General features: G+C 61.1%; 1 protein-coding gene across 1 annotated transcript in view; it reads left to right on the top strand.

Annotated features, from left to right (window-relative positions):
• The window catches only part of PTPRS (protein tyrosine phosphatase receptor type S), a 60,969-nt gene that overhangs the window by 34,664 nt on the left and 8,712 nt on the right, over window positions 1-17,593 (top strand). The window contains 18 exon segments of the mRNA XM_032595658.1: window positions 5,825-6,130; window positions 7,284-7,477; window positions 7,639-7,665; window positions 9,948-10,065; window positions 11,756-11,958; window positions 11,960-12,052; window positions 12,054-12,093; window positions 12,096-12,256; window positions 12,259-12,332; window positions 12,334-12,362; window positions 12,803-12,900; window positions 13,485-13,738; window positions 14,298-14,391; window positions 14,499-14,714; window positions 15,044-15,201; window positions 15,706-15,717; window positions 15,989-16,101; window positions 17,511-17,558. Coding sequence (XP_032451549.1) covers window positions 5,825-6,130; window positions 7,284-7,477; window positions 7,639-7,665; window positions 9,948-10,065; window positions 11,756-11,958; window positions 11,960-12,052; window positions 12,054-12,093; window positions 12,096-12,256; window positions 12,259-12,332; window positions 12,334-12,362; window positions 12,803-12,900; window positions 13,485-13,738; window positions 14,298-14,391; window positions 14,499-14,714; window positions 15,044-15,201; window positions 15,706-15,717; window positions 15,989-16,101; window positions 17,511-17,558 — 2,238 coding nt within the window.

The raw sequence follows: 17,593 nt of genomic DNA, 5'->3' as shown, positions 1-17,593 counted from the left end.
TCAGAGGAAGGAACCCCGGTATTTCACTTTAAGTGGGCCCGGAGGGTCATTTTAGTTGAAGTAAGCCACTGCAGTGGCATCTGAGACGTCTCGTAGCCTGATGTCTTTGAGGACGTCTCTCATCACTGGGTAGCCCCGCCACAGGGTGTGCACGTCACGAGTACCCTGTAAACACGTGCTCAGTGAACAAATAGGGTTGCCATGATGGTAGGGTTCTATATGCCTTGCCGTGAAGCAAAGCCAGTGACCTCTCTGGGCCTCTCTAGGCAAGGAGAATTCTGGAGTCATGGGCAGTTGAGGTAGGGTGACTCCAGCCGTCCTCAACTGACCTGAGTGGATAAGGACACAGGCTGAGGTCCGAATCCCCGTCCTCAAGTCAAGACAGCCCCCGGGCAACAGCCGAGCCCGGGTTCAAATACCGGCTCTCGCCACATGCCCTTGGGAAGGCAGCCTGCTGGTTTGGGGCGTCAGTTTCCTTATCTGTAAAGCGGGAGGTGATCTGTGAAAGGCACCCCGGGTAGGTGGGGTCTGGCAGCCAGGAGATAAAAAAGTGATTATAGAAAAGCAGGCCGATGGGCTTTGACACCCGTTTCCCCACCTGGAGCATGGCCTGAGACTGGAGGGGTGATCGCTCCAGCCACTTACAGTGTCTTGAGAATTGAATGGCTAATCAGGGGGGCACATTTTGAGCATAAAGGGCTTAGGGTGTGCGGTGTCCAGAAGACGCAAGGACCGTGGGGTCTAACGTCAGTAACAGCCTTAAGCCCAGTCTCGTAGCAGATACGCCACAGGTGGGGACTTAGTGTTATTCCAGAAAGCCTGTAACACACACAGTAGGTGCTTAATATGTGGGAACTATCACTGTTACTTAGCAAAGCCCTTAGCACACTGCCTGGCACACAATAGGTGCTTCATAAGTGCTCTCTTAAACCTAAACACGGATCGGCGTGGCGCGAGGCCCCTAATTGGCAGTCACCAGATGGAAGCTGCTTGTCATTTGCAACAAGCTTACCCTGGTGTCCCCTGCACAGTAGGAACCCCAGACACGGGGCCTGTGATCGTTGTTCCGTGAAGCCCCTGGAGAATGCCTGGCATACAGTAAGTGCTCGATAAGTGGCACTTTCTTCAAAGAGGCTGGCCTTGCTCTGGGCGCATATGCTCAGATAGGAACCGTTGTCAGTCTGACAGGACCTAGCATGGGGTTTGGGGTCCGCAGGTTCTGCTCAAAACGTGAAGTCGTTACCTGCAGAACCTTTGACACTGTGTGCACACAGGAGGTGCTCCAGAAGGAAAAACTGCTCCGATTTATGTATAAGGCCCTTAGCACAGCACTTGGCACACAGTAGGTGCTTAAGAAGTGAGAACTATTCATGTTCTACAAGGCCCGGAATACAGTGCCTTATACATCGTAGGTGTTTAGTAGCTAGGAACTCTTGCTGTGCTTTTCAGTGAAGCCTCCAGCCCAGTGCTTGGCACGTAGTAGGTGCTCATTACGTGGGGACTAGTACTGTTATCCGATGAAGCTCCCAACCCAGTGCCTGGCATGTAGTAGGTGCTCATTATGTGGGGACTAGTACTGTTATCCGATGAAGCCCCCAGCCCGGTGCCTGGCACGTAGTAGGTGCTCATTATGTGGGGACTAGTACTGTTATCTGATGGAGCCCTGAGCCTGGTGCCTGGCGCATAGTAGGTACTCATTACGTGGGGACTAGTACTGTTATCTGATGAAGCTCCCAGCCCGGTGCCTGGCACGTAGTAGGTGCTCATTATGTGGGGACTAATACTGTTATCTGATAAAGTCCCCAGCCCAGTGCCTGGCACATAGTAGGTGCTCATTATGTGGGGACTAGTACTGTTTTCTGATAAAGTCCCCAGCCCGGTGCCTGGCACGTAGTAGGTGCTCATTATGTGGGGACTAATACTGTTATCTGATAAAGCCCCCAGCCCGGTGCCTGGCACGTAGTAGGTGCTCATTATGTGGGGACTAATACTGTTATCTGATAAAGTCCCCAGCCCGGTGCCTGGCACATAGTAGGTGCTCATTATGTGGGGACTAGTACTATTATCTGATGAAGTCCCCAGCCCGGTGCCTGGCACGTAGTAGGTGCTCAGTATGTGGGGACTAGAACTGTTACCTGATAAAGTCCCCAACCCAGTGCCTGGCATGTAGTAGGTACTCATTATGTGGGGACTAGTACTGTTATCTGATGGAGCCCTGAGCCTGGTGCCTGGCACGTAGTAGGTGCTTATTATGTGGGGACTAGTACTGTTATCCGATGAAGCTCCCAGCCTGGTGCCTGGCACGTAGTAGGTGCTCATTATGTGGGGACTAATACTATTATCCAATGAAGCCCCCAGCCCGGTGCCTGGCATGTAATAGGTACTCAGTATGTGGGGACTAGTACTGTTATCTTGATGAAGCCCCCAGCCCGGTGCCTAGCACGTAGTAGGTGCTCATTATGTGGGGACTACTACTGTTTTTCTGATAAAGTCCCCAGCCCGGTGCCTGGCATGTAGTAGGTACTTATTATGTGGGGACTAGTACTGTTACCCGATGAAGCCCCTAGCCCGGTGCCTGGCACATAGTAGGTACTTGTTATGTGGGGACTAGTACTGTTACCTGGTGAAGCCCCCAGCCTGGTGCCTGGCACGTAGTAGGTGCTCAGTATGTGGGGACTAGTACTGTTTTCTGATAAAGTTCCCAGCCCAGTGCCTGGCACGTAGTAGGTGTTCATTATGTGGGAACTAGAACTGTTACCTGATGAAGCCCCCAGCCCGGTGCCTGGCACGTAGTAGGTGCTTAGTATGGGGGACTAGTACTGTTATCTGATGAAGCCCCAGCCCGGTGCCTGGCACGTAGTAGGTGCTCGTTATGTGGGGACTAGTACTGTTTCTGATAAAGTCCCCAGCCCAGTGCCTGGCACGTAGTAGGTGCTCATTATGTGGGGACTAGTACTATTATCTGATGAAGCCCCCAGCCCGATGCCTGGCACGTAGTAGGTGCTCAGTATGTGGGGACTAGAACTGTTACCTGATGAAGCCCCCAGCCCGGTGCCTGGCATGTAGTAGGTGCTCGTTATGTGGGGACTAGTACTGTTTTCTGATAAAGTCCCCAGCCCGGTGCCTGGCACGTAGTAGGTACTCATTATGTGGGGACTAGTACTGTTATCCGATGTAGCCCCCAGCCCGGTGCCTGGCACGTAGTAGGTGCTCAGTATGTGGGGACTAGTACTGTTACCCGATGAAGCCCCCAGCCCGGTGCCTGGCACGTAGTAGGTGCTTAGTATGGGGAACTAGTACTGTTATCTGATGAAGCCCCAGTCCGGTGCCTGGCACGTAGTAGGTGCTCATTATGTGGGGACTAGTACTATTATCTGATGAAGTCCCCAGCCCGGTGCCTGGCACATAGTAGGTGCCCAGTATGTGGGGACTAGAACTGTTACCTGATAAAGTCCCCAACCCAGTGCCTGGCATGTAGTAGGTACTCATTATGTGGGGACTAGTACTGTTATCTGATGGAGCCCTGAGCCTGGTGCCTGGCACGTAGTAGGTGCTTATTATGTGGGGACTAGTACTGTTATCTGATGACTCCCCCAGCCTGGTGCCTGGCACGTAGTAGGTGCTCATTGTGTGGGGGCTAGTACTGTTATCCGATGAAGCCCCCAGCCCGGTGCCTGGCACGTAGTAGGTGCTCATTACGTGGGGACTAGGACTGTTATCTGATGAAGCCCCCAGCCCGGTGCCTGGCACGTAGTAGGTACTCAGTATGTGGGGACTAGTACTGTTTTCTGATAAAGTCCCCAGCCCAGTGCCTGGCATGTAGTAGGTACTCATTATGTGGGGACTAGTACTGTTATCTGATGGAGCCCTGAGCCCAGTGCCTGGCACGTAGTAGGTGCTCAGTATGTGGGGACTAGTACTGTTATCCGATGAAGCCCCCAGCCCGGTGCCTGGCACGTAGTAGGTGCTCATTGTGTGGGGGCTAGTACTGTTATCCGATGAAGCCCCCAGCCCGGTGCCTGGCACGTAGTAGGTGCTCATTACGTGGGGACTAGGACTGTTATCCGATGAAGCCCCCAGCCCGGTGCCTGGCACGTAGTAGGTGCTTATTACGTGGGGACTAGGACTGTTTTCTGATAAAGTCCCCAGCCCAGTGCCTGGCACGTAGTAGGTGCTCAGTATGTGGGGACTAGCACTGTTATCTGATAAAGTCCCCAGCCCGGTGCCTGGCGCATAGTAGGTACTCATTTTGTGGGCAGTAGTACTGTTATAAAGTCCCCAGCCCGGTGCCTGGCACGTAGTAGGTGCTTATTATGTGGGGACTAGTACTGTTATCTGATGACTCCCCCAGCCCGGTGCCTGGCACGTAGTAGGTGCTCATTATGTGGGGACTAGTACTGTTATCTGATGAAGCCCCAGCCCGGTGCCTGGCACGTAGTAGGTGCTCAGTATGTGGGGACTAGTACTGTTTTCTGATAAAGTCCCCAGCCCAGTGCCTGGCACGTAGTAGGTACTCGGTATGTGGGGACTAGTACTGTTATCTGATGAAGCCCCAGCCCGGTGCCTGGCACGTAGTAGGTGCCACATAATGGTCTGTTTTTATGTTTAGAGGGTGGTTAGGATCCCCAGCCCATAGTAGGTGTCGAGTAAATAAGATCTGCCGTTGATCTGTGAAGGACTTCGTGTGGTGCCAGGTACACAGTAGGGGCTCCACGCAGAAGAGTTGTCCTCCGTCACGACCTTGGCATGCAGTAGTTGCCTAATTTGGGCTGTGCTCCCTGTGAGGCCCTGAGCCTGGTGGCAGCACGAGAGGTGTCCAGTTAGCAGGCACTCGTGCTATTACTCTCGAGAGCCCTCGGCATGCTCACTGGCACACAGTAGGTGCTCGAGACGTGGGCGCTGTTTTGTCTGCAGTGAGGCCGAGAGGGCGGTCCTAGTGGAAGCCAGCCCTTGGGTGGCCTCCGGAGCCCCCGACTCAGACCGGTGTCCACCACGTAGGTGTTTTTGCCGTTAACCTACGACGCTCTTTAAAAAAAAAACAAAACCAGCTTTTTTTTAAAAGTTTACTTATTTTGAGAGCTAGAAGCAGGGGGCAGAGAGACACAGAGAATCCCAAGCGGCCTCCGCACGGTCAGCGCAGAGCCTGCCGCGAGGCTCAGACCCACGAACTGTGAGACTGTGACCTGAGCCCAAGTCGAGAATCGGATGCTTAAGCGACTGAGCTACCCAGGTGCCCCAAACCTATGAAGCCCTTCACACTGCCTAGCACACAGTAGGTGCCCAACAGAGGGGACTCGTCCTGCTTTTACACTGACAGTGCTATTCCCCTGGCACGCAGTAGGTGTTCGCTAAGTACATCTACCGTTATCCTGTGACGCCCTTGGCCCGGTGCTTGGCGCAGAGCAGGTGCCCAATAAATAGGTGCTTCTACCGCCATCCCGTGCCGCCCTGGCACCTGCCCCGTGTGTGACGGGTGCTTCGCGACCGGGGCTTTTCTTGCGGGTCTGCGCACACCTAGCCACACACGCGTCCCCCGGGGACTGTGGCCGCCCCCTCCCCAGGGCCGCCTGCGTGCCGGGCGGGTGCAGTGCTGAGCGCAGCGTTCTTGGCCAGCCCTCCCGGCCCCCCCCCTCCCCCCACCCGTCCATCTCACCTTTGGTTGACACCCGCTTCTTTTGGGTTCGACTTCTCTTTGGTTTAGTTCTGTTTTGTTTGTTATCATCTTCTGTTTTATTTTCTCTTTCCCATCTTTTGTTTCCCCGCCCCCCTCCCCCCGCCCATCCCGCCTCCCCTCCCCGCCCCCACGTTCTCCCCCCTCCAATAGAACCGTCAGCCCCCCCTCAAGACGTTAAATGCGTCAGCACGCGCTCCACGGCCATTTTGGTAAGTTGGCGCCCACCGCCGCCGGAAACGCACAACGGGGCCCTGGTGAGCTATAGCGTCCGCTACCGACCGCTGGGCTCAGAGGATCCGCAACCCAAGGAGGTGAACGGCATTCCCCCGACCGCCACTCAGATCCTGCTGGAGGCGCTGGACAAGTGGACGGAGTATCGCATCACGACGGTCGCTCACACAGAGGTGGGACCAGGGCCCGAGAGCTCGCCCGTGGTCATCCGCACCGACGAGGACGGTGAGCACCCACCCCGGCCCACCCCCCTCCGCCTCGGCGCCTTCCGCCTCTGCAGAACCGGGGCTGGCTGGCGGTCGGAAGGTAGAAGCCACAGTGTTGAGGGGGAGACGGGAGAGCGGGAGCCGTCCCAAGGAATGCCGGGCTCCTTGCTCCTGGGCGCGTCCGTCCCAGGCCCTTCCGGGCAGTGTTTTCTCCCCGAGCCCCGTGCCTGGGAAGTGGAGTGTGGCAGCCCTGCGTTTTGGTCCGGTGCTGGAAAAGCCTGGAAGCGGTGCTTGCTCACGGCAAGCTCATGATGCCCCCTGGCCCCGGAAACCTAGCTTTTAGGCTCCGGGGATGAGCCGATAAGATCGGCAGTTCCCTCCCTCGGGCTGAGCCGGCCCCGCGGGCAAGTGGGTCGGCTGTGGCGTGCCGGTGATGCGGCCGGCTCCTGGGGCACGGCCACCGATCTGTAGCCACGGCCGACCCCCGTGGTGCAAACAAACGTTCCTGCCGTGGCCGACCTCTAGCTAGAAAGTTCGGAGCTGCGGGCTGGGGTGAGGCTCCGGGCTGGGGTCCGCCGGTAGAAGCCGGGGCGCGGGGAGACCTGAAGCAAACAGCCAGTCCAGAAAGACGGCAGCTCCTGGGCGTCGGGAGTGCGGCTTGCCTTCCCGGCCCTGGCCTGCCTGAAAGGTGGGGCCCGCAGCCCGCCCACCCACCCCCCCCATCAGGTGGGGAGGGCTCTCGTGTGGGGCTAGCCGCATACTGGTTCGCACGGGAACGGGCAGCCGGACTGCCTGGGTTCGGGCCCCGGCTTGGCCTCTTCCTCACCCTGCGATCGAGGCCCCAGTTCCCATCTGTAAAATGGGAGTAAGAGCCCCTGCCTCGAAGGGTGCTGTTAGGATGGACGAGGCAGTGTGGGTAAAGCCCGGGGAACGGAGCGTGCGGGGCGCGCTCGAGTCGTGTGGCCCTGGGCAGGGGGCTTAGGCTCTGGGGGGGGCCCTCGGCTGCCCACCTGTAAGTGGGGCACTCGCCCTCCCCCGTTGGTGGTGAGCGCTCAGACCATCCCAGCTAACCGGCAGCCACTTGGCTCCCTGGCACGGGGCAGCGGTGCTGCCCGGGGCAGGGCCGGGCGCCCCAGTAACGGCCCTGCCCGCCCCTCCCCTGCCCCCGCCAGTGCCCAGCGCGCCGCCGCGGAAGGTGGAGGCGGAGGCGCTCAACGCCACGGCCATCCGCGTGCTGTGGCGCTCGCCCGCGCCCGGCCGGCAGCACGGCCAGATCCGCGGCTACCAGGTCCACTACGTTCGCATGGAGGGCGCCGAGGCCCGCGGGCCGCCGCGCATCAAGGACGTCATGCTGGCCGATGCCCAGGTGGGCGGGGCGCCGGGGCGGGGCCGGGGCGGGCGGGGCGCCGGGTGGGCGGGGCGGCCCCCAGACCCTGCGTTCCTGCCTTCTCGCTGCTGCTTCTCTCTCTGTCTCTGGCCACCTGCTCACCTACTCCTCTCTCCCCTGCCGCCGCCTCCCACGCTCAGTGGGAGACAGATGACACAGCCGAATATGTAAGTAGCACCCCTGCTCGGCCATTGCAGTGTTCTCCCGCGGGCCGTGCAGTGACGTGACCCCGTCCCCACCTCCCCTCCCCTGCACTTCCCTGGTAAGAGGGTCTTCCTCCCCCTGGGCCCCAGATGCCTACTGGTTACGTCTTGGAGCTGGCAGCCTCGGTTTTGAAGTCAGGCAAATGGGCACAGGAACCCCGCAGGGGTCCCGGACGCAGGGCACAGGACGTGACCCACAGGTTATATATGTCAGCCCTCTTACCTGGAGGGCCCCTAGGACCGGGCTCACACTGTTCCTTCCCCTGCCCGTCCAGCCCGCAGCGCTGCTCCCCGTGGCTCGAGCTGTTCCTGCAGCCCCGACCCACCCCTGCACCCCACAGCCTCCCCGGTTGGACCCAGGCCTGGCAGTTCCGGACTGGGCCTCTCTCCAACCCAGCCTGACCCTTTTATCACCCTTCCCGGCCTTCTCTGACCTCGAAGTTTCTCTCTGTGGCCAAAGTGTCCACACTTGATCGGGGCCCTTGAGTGGCCAGAGGGGCAGTGGGCCCAGGGCAGGAAAGGAGGCCTGCAGTACCCTTTCCACCCCTCCGGGCTTTCTCAGGAGGCCCTGGGCCGGTTGGCATTGCTATGCCTCCTCTCCTCCGTCTGTCTTTCTAGAAGCCCTGACACAGAGGCGCGGGCTCTCAGGAGAGCCCCGAGCCTGATGTTCAATTGATACCCGTCCCACCCCCTAGGGAAGGGAGGGGCGGGGAGTTCCCACCAGGGTTTTGGCCCACCCCCTCCCACGCACCAAGACCCCGGGAGGGGCTGAACGTGCGGCCCAGGGGCAGGAGACCCTCTCTCTGTGCATCCCTGTCCCCCTCCTCGTGCCTCTGACCCGGGGCCACCCCACAGCTCCCTGGCATGCCGGACCGTGTCTGTGGGTGTGCATGCGTGGGGACGTGGGCACGCGTGCAGCTGCCTGAGGGTGGACGCAGATACGTGTGCGGGTCGGAGGGCTCCGACGTTTGCCAGAGAAGCATTTACCGAGCACCTACTGTATGTAGGTCCTGTGTAGCTAGGAGCTGCTGCAGGTGTGGAGGTGACCGAGACCGACCTGAGCCCGCCCCCCTGGGGGTCACAGTCCAGTGCAGGAGAGGGCCGTGAATACACTTGACCCTTGAACAACGCGGGTTTGGACTGTGGAGGCTCACTTTTATGCAGAATTTGGGTTTTTTGTTTTGTTTTTGGGTTACTTTTTTTTCTTTATGAACACACTGCAGCACCATAAATGTATTTTCTTTCCCTCAGATCTCCTGTCTCTTCTTTGACTGCTTTACTCTAAGAATACAGTGTAGAACGGGGCACCTGAGTGGCTCAGTCGGTTAAGCATCCGACTTCAGCTCAGGTCACGATCTCACAGTTTGTGGGTTCGAGCCCCGCGTCGGGCTCTGTGCTCTCAGTGCAGAGCCTGCTTGGGATTCTCTCTCTCTCTCTCTCTCTCTCTCTCTCTCTCCCCCTCTCTCCCTGGCCCTCCCCCGCTTGTACACACTCGCTCTCGCTCAAAATAGATAAACTTTAAAAGAAAAAAACATAACAAGACGCGTGAAATCGAGTATGTTACCTGTAAGCCTTCTACTAGTCAACAGGGGGCTAATCGTAGTCAAGTTTTGGGGGAGTCAGGAGTTGTGTGCAGATTTTTGGCTGTATGGGGCGGGGGGGGGGGGGCTGGTGAGCGCCCCTCCCCCCATGTTGTCCAAGGGTCAACGGTATGCGTCTAGTTACAAGTCTGGCTGGGGCGGGGTATTGGCGGTGATACAGAGGTTTACTCATCAGCTCTCGGGGGCGGGGTGGGGGGGGGGGCAGGCCTGATTTGTAGCTTGTCCCCACTTCTGTGACGTAAATACGGCCCCACCGTGTCACTTTCAGGCTCCCTATGAGACGCGGGTGCCTCATCAACCTGTAGCCCCTCTGCCCCAGGGAGGTGGGAGGAGGGTGGGTGCTCGCAGGCGCCCTCTGGTGGCCGCTGCGGGGCCGGGGGGCCGGGACGTGGGGGCGGCAAGGGTGGGAGCCCCGGGTGACCGCGCCGTCCAGGTGGAAGACGACGGGGTGTCAGGCTGCGTGTGCCCGTTTGAGCACGGACGTGTGACGTGTTGGGGGGTGTGCATGCGCTCGGATGCACGCCTCTGCCCGTGGACCGGGCCCCCCGCCTGCCTTGCTTGACCCCGGCCTGGGGGGGGGGGGGGTGGGCAGGGCTGCTCTCCGCCCCGACTGTGTCGCTGACCCCTCCCCGTCCCTGCCCGCAGGAGATGGTCATCACAAACCTGCAGCCCGAGACCGCCTACTCCATCACGGTAGCCGCCTACACCATGAAAGGCGACGGTGCTCGCAGCAAACCCAAGGTGGTGGTGACCAAGGGAGCAGGTACGAGACCCCTGCACGGGCCCCCCGCCCCCAGACCGTGCCGCGGAGTCCTTGAGCTCGTGCGCTGGGCAGCGGGGACAGAGAGCCAAGGTGCGGGGGCTCCTCGGGAGGGCGTCCGGCCCTGCCACGTCCTCATCCCTGGCTTCCCTGCCCGCTTAGCTCCGGAAAGGTGGGAGCCGTTACCAGGCCTCTGTCCCGTCCGGGCTTCTCCGGGGCTGTTCCTTCTGCCTGGATACCCTTCTCCGGGCCAGCTGCTTGCTCCCCGTCCTTAGGTCTTTGATTCGCCCGCCCCTCCTCGGGAAGCCTTCCCCACCCCGCCCCCCGTGCCACAGCCTCGGTCCAGGGTTCCCTCCGGGCACCCCCAGCACCCCCGTGCTGCCCCCGTCACAGCGGTGATGGCCCCGAGTGGGTTGTGGTTGAAAGTTACCGTGCCCATCGTCCCCGCTGCCCGCGACGCCTCTTCTCCGTGCAGCCCTGCCTCAGTTTCCCCCTCCGGCCCCTCCAGGCCCCTACCACCTGTCCCCGAGGGACTGTTTTTACCCCAGCCAAAGCTGAGGAGGGAGAGGCAGCCGTGTAAGGGGAGAGGGTTCTGGGCGGATGGCACAGCCTGGGCAAAGGTGTGGGGTGGAGAACAAGTTGCTTGTGTCTCGGGAGTGACGGGTCCTGAGGCCTCCCCCACGCGTCCCGCACCCACCCCTTCCCCAGCGACCCTCCCTCTGCCCACATAGCCTGATGTTCCAGGCCCGCGGGACACAACCCCTCCCCACGCTCCTGCCAATCCTTGCCCATGCGGTTCCCTCCGTCTGCCTAGTCTCCGTATCCTTCTGTGTCCAGCACCCTCGTTACCCTTTCCAAGCAGCCTCCCCTGATCGTTTCCTCTTCTCTCAGGGACGTTGCATCACAGAACCCACTACACATGCTGTGGCTGCTCAGAGCACAGTTCCCAAAAGGTCCTGATAAGTCCTGCAGGGAAGAAGCCTGGTTTTATTGAAGATTTTTAAAGTTTATTTGTTTATTTGGAGAGAGACAGAGACAGCGCAAGCGGGAGAGGGACAGAGGGAGGGGGAGAGAGAGAATCCCAAGCGGGGTCCCCGCTGCCAGCTGCGGGAGCCCGACGCGGGGCTCCGACCCACAAACCGTGAGATCATGACCTGAGCTGAAAGCAAGAGTCAGATGCTTAACCTCCTGAGCCAGCCAGGCACCTCAGGGTTGCTTATCTTTGTAGAGCATCTCTACTGCAGGGTTCAGCAGGACCTTGGCACGTTGCTTGCGAGAACCATGGGGCAAGGGCAGGGTCGTGGACGTTGCTTTGTCCCATGGGTGTTAATCCTGTGTCAGCTAGAGGCAAGGGGCAGGTCAGTGAGGCACAAGATGACTGACTTCCTAACGAAAAGATAAGCGTCCGAGGGCCTCTTCTGACACCTGTAGATGTTTTCCCGCATCAGGTCCCCCGAGTGCCCTGCCTCCTCGCCCGCCCTCCCACTCGCCCGGCACAGTGCCGCCGCAGGGCCTTTGCACAGGCTGCTTCCCTTGCCCGGAACACCGTTTCCGCCGCCACCCTCGGCTCCCTCACGTCTTGGCTCCCGAGCGAGGCCCTCCCGAGACCCTCTTCAAAAGCCGGCGGCCCTCTGCCCTTGCTCCCAGGCCGGGATGGCCCTGTGGCCCTGACGCTCGCCCTGTCTCCCCGCAGTGCTGGGCCGCCCCACCCTGTCGGTGCAGCAGACCCCCGAGGGCAGCCTGCTGGCACACTGGGAGCCCCCGGCCGGCACCGCTGAGGACCAGGTGCTGGGCTACCGCCTGCAATTCGGCCGAGAGGACGCCCCCCTGGCCACGCTGGAGTTCCCACCCACTGAGGACCACTACACGGCGCCGGGTGTGCATAAGGGGGCCACCGTACGTGTTCCGGCTGGCGGCCCGCAGCCGAGGAGGCCTGGGCGAGGAGGCGGCCGAGGCCCTGAGCATCCCCGAGGACGCGCCCCGCGGCCACGCCGCAGATTCCTCGTGCGGCCGGCAACGCCTCGGCCGGCACCGTCTGCTCCGATGGCTGCCGCCCGTGCCCGCCGAGCGCAACGGGGCCATCGTCAAAGTACACGTGGCCGTGCGGAGAGCCGGGGCCTTGGGCCCACGCCTAGAGACCGAGCTGCCGGCAGTGGCCGAGCCGGGCGCCGAGAACTTGCTCACGCTGGCAGGGCCTCAAGCCCGACAACGGCTTATGACCTCCAAGTTCGGGCCACACGCGCCAGGGGCCCCGGCCCCTACAGCCCCCCGTCCGTACCGGACGTTCCTTGCGTGACCAGGTAGGCGCGCGGCGATCCCCGCACAGAGCCGGACACGGCCTCGTGCCCCGACCCCCCCAGCCCCCCTCCCTCTCCCCCCGCCCAGGTAAGTGGTCACTTTTCTGCTTCCTCGTGGACGCTCAAGGCGAGTCCGGACCCCGAGGCTCCGGCGTTGGCAAAGGTGGGACCAGCGCCCCCCCCCCCCCCCCCCCCCCCCGCTCCCCCCCTCCCCTCCCCCCTCCGCCCCTCCTTCTCTCTGCAGCCGCGCCGTCTTCCCCGGCAGGGACTTGGGACAGGGCCAGGCAGGGCCAGGCAGGAAGGCCACGGGCACAGGCACAGCGGATGGCAGGGAGCGCCTGGGCCGCCCCACCCCGCCCCGCCCCACCGCCCCGCCCCACCCCACCCCCGCACTCACGGGGCCTCTCCTCTGCTCTCTCCCACTTGGCTGCTGCCCCGCACAGTCTCGCCCAAGAACTTCAAGGTGAAGATGATCATGAAGACGTCGGTCCTGCTCAGCTGGGAGTTTCCTGACAACTATAACTCACCCACACCTTACAAGGTGCTCACCGCCGCCCCCCCCCCCCAGCCCCCACCGGCAACAGGCGGCCCAGGCTAGGGGCTGGGGCTTGGCCAGGGTTGGCCGTCGGTCTTGAGTCGCGGCTTGGACCAGGCTGGGGTTTCAGCTGGACTCGGGGCTGAGTAGTGAGATCAGGCGAGCGCGAGGATTGGGGCTCAGGAGCTGGGCTCGTCTTGGGATCAGGGCTCAGCTGGCATTGAGGGATTGAGGCTCAGTCTGCGATTAGGCTCAGTCTGAGGTTAGGGGTTAACGAGGGTTGGGACTCTGCTAGGATCGAGGCTCAGTCTGGGGTCAGGGCTCAGCTGGGATTGACGATCTGTCTAGCATTGAGTTTTAGCCTGGGGTCGGGGTTCGGTCAGGATTGGGATCAGGGCTCGGTCAGGGCTGGGACTCCGTTGGGATTGAGGGTCTGTCTAGGGTCAGGGTTCGGTCCGGGGTTGAGGCTTCTTCTGGGATCGGTGCTCAGAGTTGGGGTTCAGCTGGGATTATGGCTCAGTCTGGGATCAAGGCTCAGCCAGGGTCAGGGGCTCACCCCAGGCCCCCGCTGAGCTAGCCTTGGCCCACAGATCCAATACAACGGGCTCACACTGGACGTGGATGGCCGTACCACCAAAAAGCTCATCACGCACCTCAAGCCCAACACCTTCTACAACTTTGTGTTGACCAACCGAGGCAGCAGCCTGGGTGGCCTTCAGCAGACAGTCACTGCCTGGACCGCCTTCAACCTGCTCAGTGCCAAGCCCAGCGTGGCCCCCAAGCCCGACTCTGACGGCTTCATCATGGTGTATCTGCCCGACGGCCAGAGCCCCGTGCCTGTCCAGTATGATCCAAACCACCCCAGTGGCCTGAAAGATTCCTCCCACCCCCATTAGCCAGCTTTGTGACCGGGGCCAGGCGCTCGGCCTCTCTGTGCTTTGGTTTCCTCGCGTGTCTATAAAACGCGAGTCGCAGCAGCCCCCATCTCGCCTGGTTGCCCTGGTACCTCTCACGGGCACCGTCGCTAAAGGCGGCCTTGTGTTTTCTCCTCTGCCGTTCCGGATACCAGGAATGAGATCCAACCAGGGTTGAGGGTTCCCAACGGGGAGAGGAGGGCTCTGCTTGGGAAGCAGAGGAGAATTAAGGACTACGGGGACGTTGTGGGCGTGGAAGCTGGGGCTTTGAAGGATGTGTAGGAGTTCGAGAAATAGGACCGGAGTAGGCTTTCGAGGCAGAAGGAACCACCCCTTCTAAAGCCTGGAGGCTTGAGTCAGGACCTAGTCCTGTATGGCTGGGGCTACAGGGGAGTAGCAGGAGGGAAGACGCAGGGAGCAGGGGCCCCCCCATCTGCCTCCAACCAAGGCATCCCTTGGACGCACCCCCGATCCTCCTTCTCCCGACAGGAATTACTTCATTGTGATGGTGCCGTTGCGTAAGTCTCGCGGTGGCCAGTTCCTGGCCCCTCTGGGTAGCCCGGAAGACATGGACCTGGAGGAGGTGAGGGCCCGGGGCCCAGGCCCGTCCTGCCTCTTGTGTGCCCAGGCGCTGCCGGCCGGGCTCTGAGCCACCCGGGCTCTGAGCCACCCGCACCTCTGTTCCCGCAGCTCATCCAGGACATCTCACGGCTGCAGAGGCGCAGCCTGCGGCACTCACGCCAGCTGGAGGCGCCCCGCCCCTACATCGCGGCCCGCTTCTCGGTGCTGCCACCCACCTTCCACCCGGGCGACCAGAAGCAGTACGGCGGCTTTGACAACAGGGGCCTGGAGCCCGGTCACCGATACGTCCTCTTCGTGCTTGCGGTGCTACAGAAGAGCGAGCCGGTGAGTCCCGAGTGGCGCCTGCCTGCGTCCAGCCTCGCCCTCTGAGCGGGCAGGCCCCGAAGTGACCTCAGCCCCCAGGGCGCTGGCCTCCGAGCCGGACCCCCATCCTCCCGGCCTTCTGCGATCCGGGCTGAAGCAGGGCAGGGGGGAAGGGGAGAGAGCAAAGATTGGCAAGGGCCAGGCCGTGGCGGGGGGCGGGGGGGGTCCCCGGGAGCCATCAGAGGCTTTAGAGTAGGGGAGGGAGACAGGTTTGTGTTTGAGGACGACCCACCTGGCCACGAGGCGCGGGACGGGCACTGACGGAGGCCCCTCGCACCCTGTTCCTGCAGACATTTGCGGCCAGCCCCTTCTCAGATCCCTTCCAGCTGGACAACCCGGACCCCCAGCCCATCGTGGACGGCGAGGAGGGCCTCATCTGGGTGATCGGGCCCGTGTTGGCTGTGGTCTTCATCATCTGCATTGTTATCGCCATCTTGCTCTACAAGAAGTGAGCCCCTCGCACTCCCCGCTTGATAGGAGGGAGGGCTTCCTGGAAGAGGAAGGAGGATCCGGAAGGTCCAGGGAAGGGTTCTCTCGTAGGAGAAACAGAAACGAGAAAACTCCGGCCCAGAGAGGTTAAGCCACCTGGTCAAAGTCACACAGGCTGGGGAAGGGCCGGGTTTCACAGCGGGCTCGTGATTCGGTTCCCCTTAAGGTCCACGCTCCGCTCAGCGGGACGATTTGGGGTGGAGGCCGCCTCTGCCTAGTCTCACAAGGACAGTGAGCGCGGTGGCCGCACAGGACACGTCTCAGCTTGGGAAGGGAAGGCTGGGACGTTCCTTTTTGTGGCGGGGACCCGAGCAGGAAGCATTAGCCCCGTTTTCCAGAGGAGACCAAGGCTCTGAGGGGTTAAGCCAGCCACCCAGTGTCCCCGAACCAGCCCTTTTTGGCCAGCATGGCCTCACCTGTCTTCTTTTCCCTCCTCCTCACCCGCGTGTGCTTTTGGGAGCAGCAAACCTGACAGGTAAGGGTTGGCCCCATCCTTAGGAGACGTAGGGCAAGAGCTGAGGAGGAGGAACGGGGTGGCACCGTGCCCGCGGGGCGAGGGGACCCTCGGCTGTGCCGGCAGGCTGCGCGCGGTCCCGGGAACCCCAGTCCCACGTGTGCACCGTCCCTTTCCTCCCGGCTGCGTCGCTCGTTTGCGGCGCCTGTGCTCACACGCGTACGTGTGCGTCTCTGGGCACGCTGGGCACACGCTGGCACGCTCACGGGCTCCTCTGCTTGCCCCCTCGAAGTAAACGCAAGGACTCAGAGCCCCGCACCAAATGCCTACTGAACAACGCTGACCTCGCCCCCCACCACCCCAAGGACCCCGTGGAAATGAGACGCATTAACTTCCAGACCCCAGGTACGTGCCTCCCGCAGGCGCCAGGGTCCTCACCGCCGGGGGCCGTAGCCGAGCAGAGGAGGAAGCAGCCGCCTTGGCGCTCGGCGGCCCCTCCTCTGCCCCTGCTGCGCCCTCCGGCGCAGTTAAGCGCCCGCCGCCCACCTTCCCGCGTGGACCTCAGCTTGGAGATTCCACACACCGGTTCCCGTCACAGCCGAGTGAGGCTTTTCAAAACAAAACGCTGCCTTCAGTTGGTGGTCGGGGTCGTCCCCGGGAGCAGAAAGGACACCTAAAACTCAAACCGACCAAAACCCCCTCGTTTCTTCTCGCAGAAAGGGCCATGCTTCCGTCCCCACTTCCGGTCTCCGGGCCCCTCGGTGGTGGGTGTTCGGGTTTTTCCGTGGCCTTTTCCCATCCTCCCGTGGGATGTCCCCGTGGCGAGATACAGCGATGGTGCCTCCCCCCCCTCCCCCCTGCCCTGCCTGGCTCCTGTGTGCGGCCCCGCCTCCTGCCGGTTCCCTGTAGAGCCACGGGAGCGAGCTAAAGTCGCCTGCCGTGCCTCGGGGAGACTGAACGAACCAGGGTCTTGTCCTCGATCGTCTTTACGTGCAGTGACCCACATACTTTCTCATCTTTTCCCTCTTACTGGGCTCATGCCGGCTGCTTGTCACCACATAAGGGGTTTTTAATTTAACCGATGGCCGCTGTTCTCCTTCTGGGCTCACGGCACGATTACATCCACCATCTACGCGCACCCGGTCTCTGCTTCCTGTCGGCCTCCCGTCTCGTATTAACTGTGCCCGACCAAAAGGAGATTTTAAACATCTGTATTTAACTGATGGCTGCAGTCACTGCTCAGCCTTTTGGCTAAGACAAAGCGTAACTGATGGCTGCAGTCCTCCATAAGGGATCGTGAAGGGTCTCCTGCGGCACCTCTCACGTACCACTTTTCTTCTGTGTCTGGACTGGGTTACATCGGTTTTCCCGTTTCCCTCCAGATGTTAATTTTTAACACACATAATTTAACTGACGGTTGCTGTTCTTAAAGCTCACGGCATGGGCCCATATGTCCTTCCCCTGCCCCCAAGCTCCTCCCTCACCATCCTGCCACTCATCTAAAGTCTCTGCTGACCCTAACGGGCGCCAAGGCCAGGTTGGTCTGGGGGGATGCGTTAAAAGAGCCTAGGGCCTCAGAATCTTCCCGAGGTCACGGCTAAGAGCCAGGACCGGCTGAAGTCCAGTCAGAGGGGGTACACGGCAGCTGCTGCAGGTTCTCGGGTCGGGGCCCGGGCAGCGTGCGTCCCTCGTCGTTTCAGTTTGCTCTGCCCTCTGCGTCTGTTGGCTGGCCATTGTGCGTGCGTCCAGCGGGGGATGGGGGGAGGCGGGGCCCCTGCGTGTTTTCATTTATTTATTGTTTGCTGTTTCTGCAGATTCAGGCCTCAGCAGCCCCCTCAGGGAGCCGGGGTTTCACTTTGAAAGTTAGTTCCTGTGTCTCTCTGTTCTCAGCTTCCTT

The sequence above is a fragment of the Lynx canadensis genome, chromosome A2 (assembly GCF_007474595.2).
Source record: "Lynx canadensis isolate LIC74 chromosome A2, mLynCan4.pri.v2, whole genome shotgun sequence".
Classification (NCBI taxonomy): Eukaryota; Metazoa; Chordata; class Mammalia; order Carnivora; family Felidae; genus Lynx; species Lynx canadensis.
Note: the sequence above shows the minus strand (reverse complement) of the source record. Positions and strands in the feature narration are given on the sequence as shown.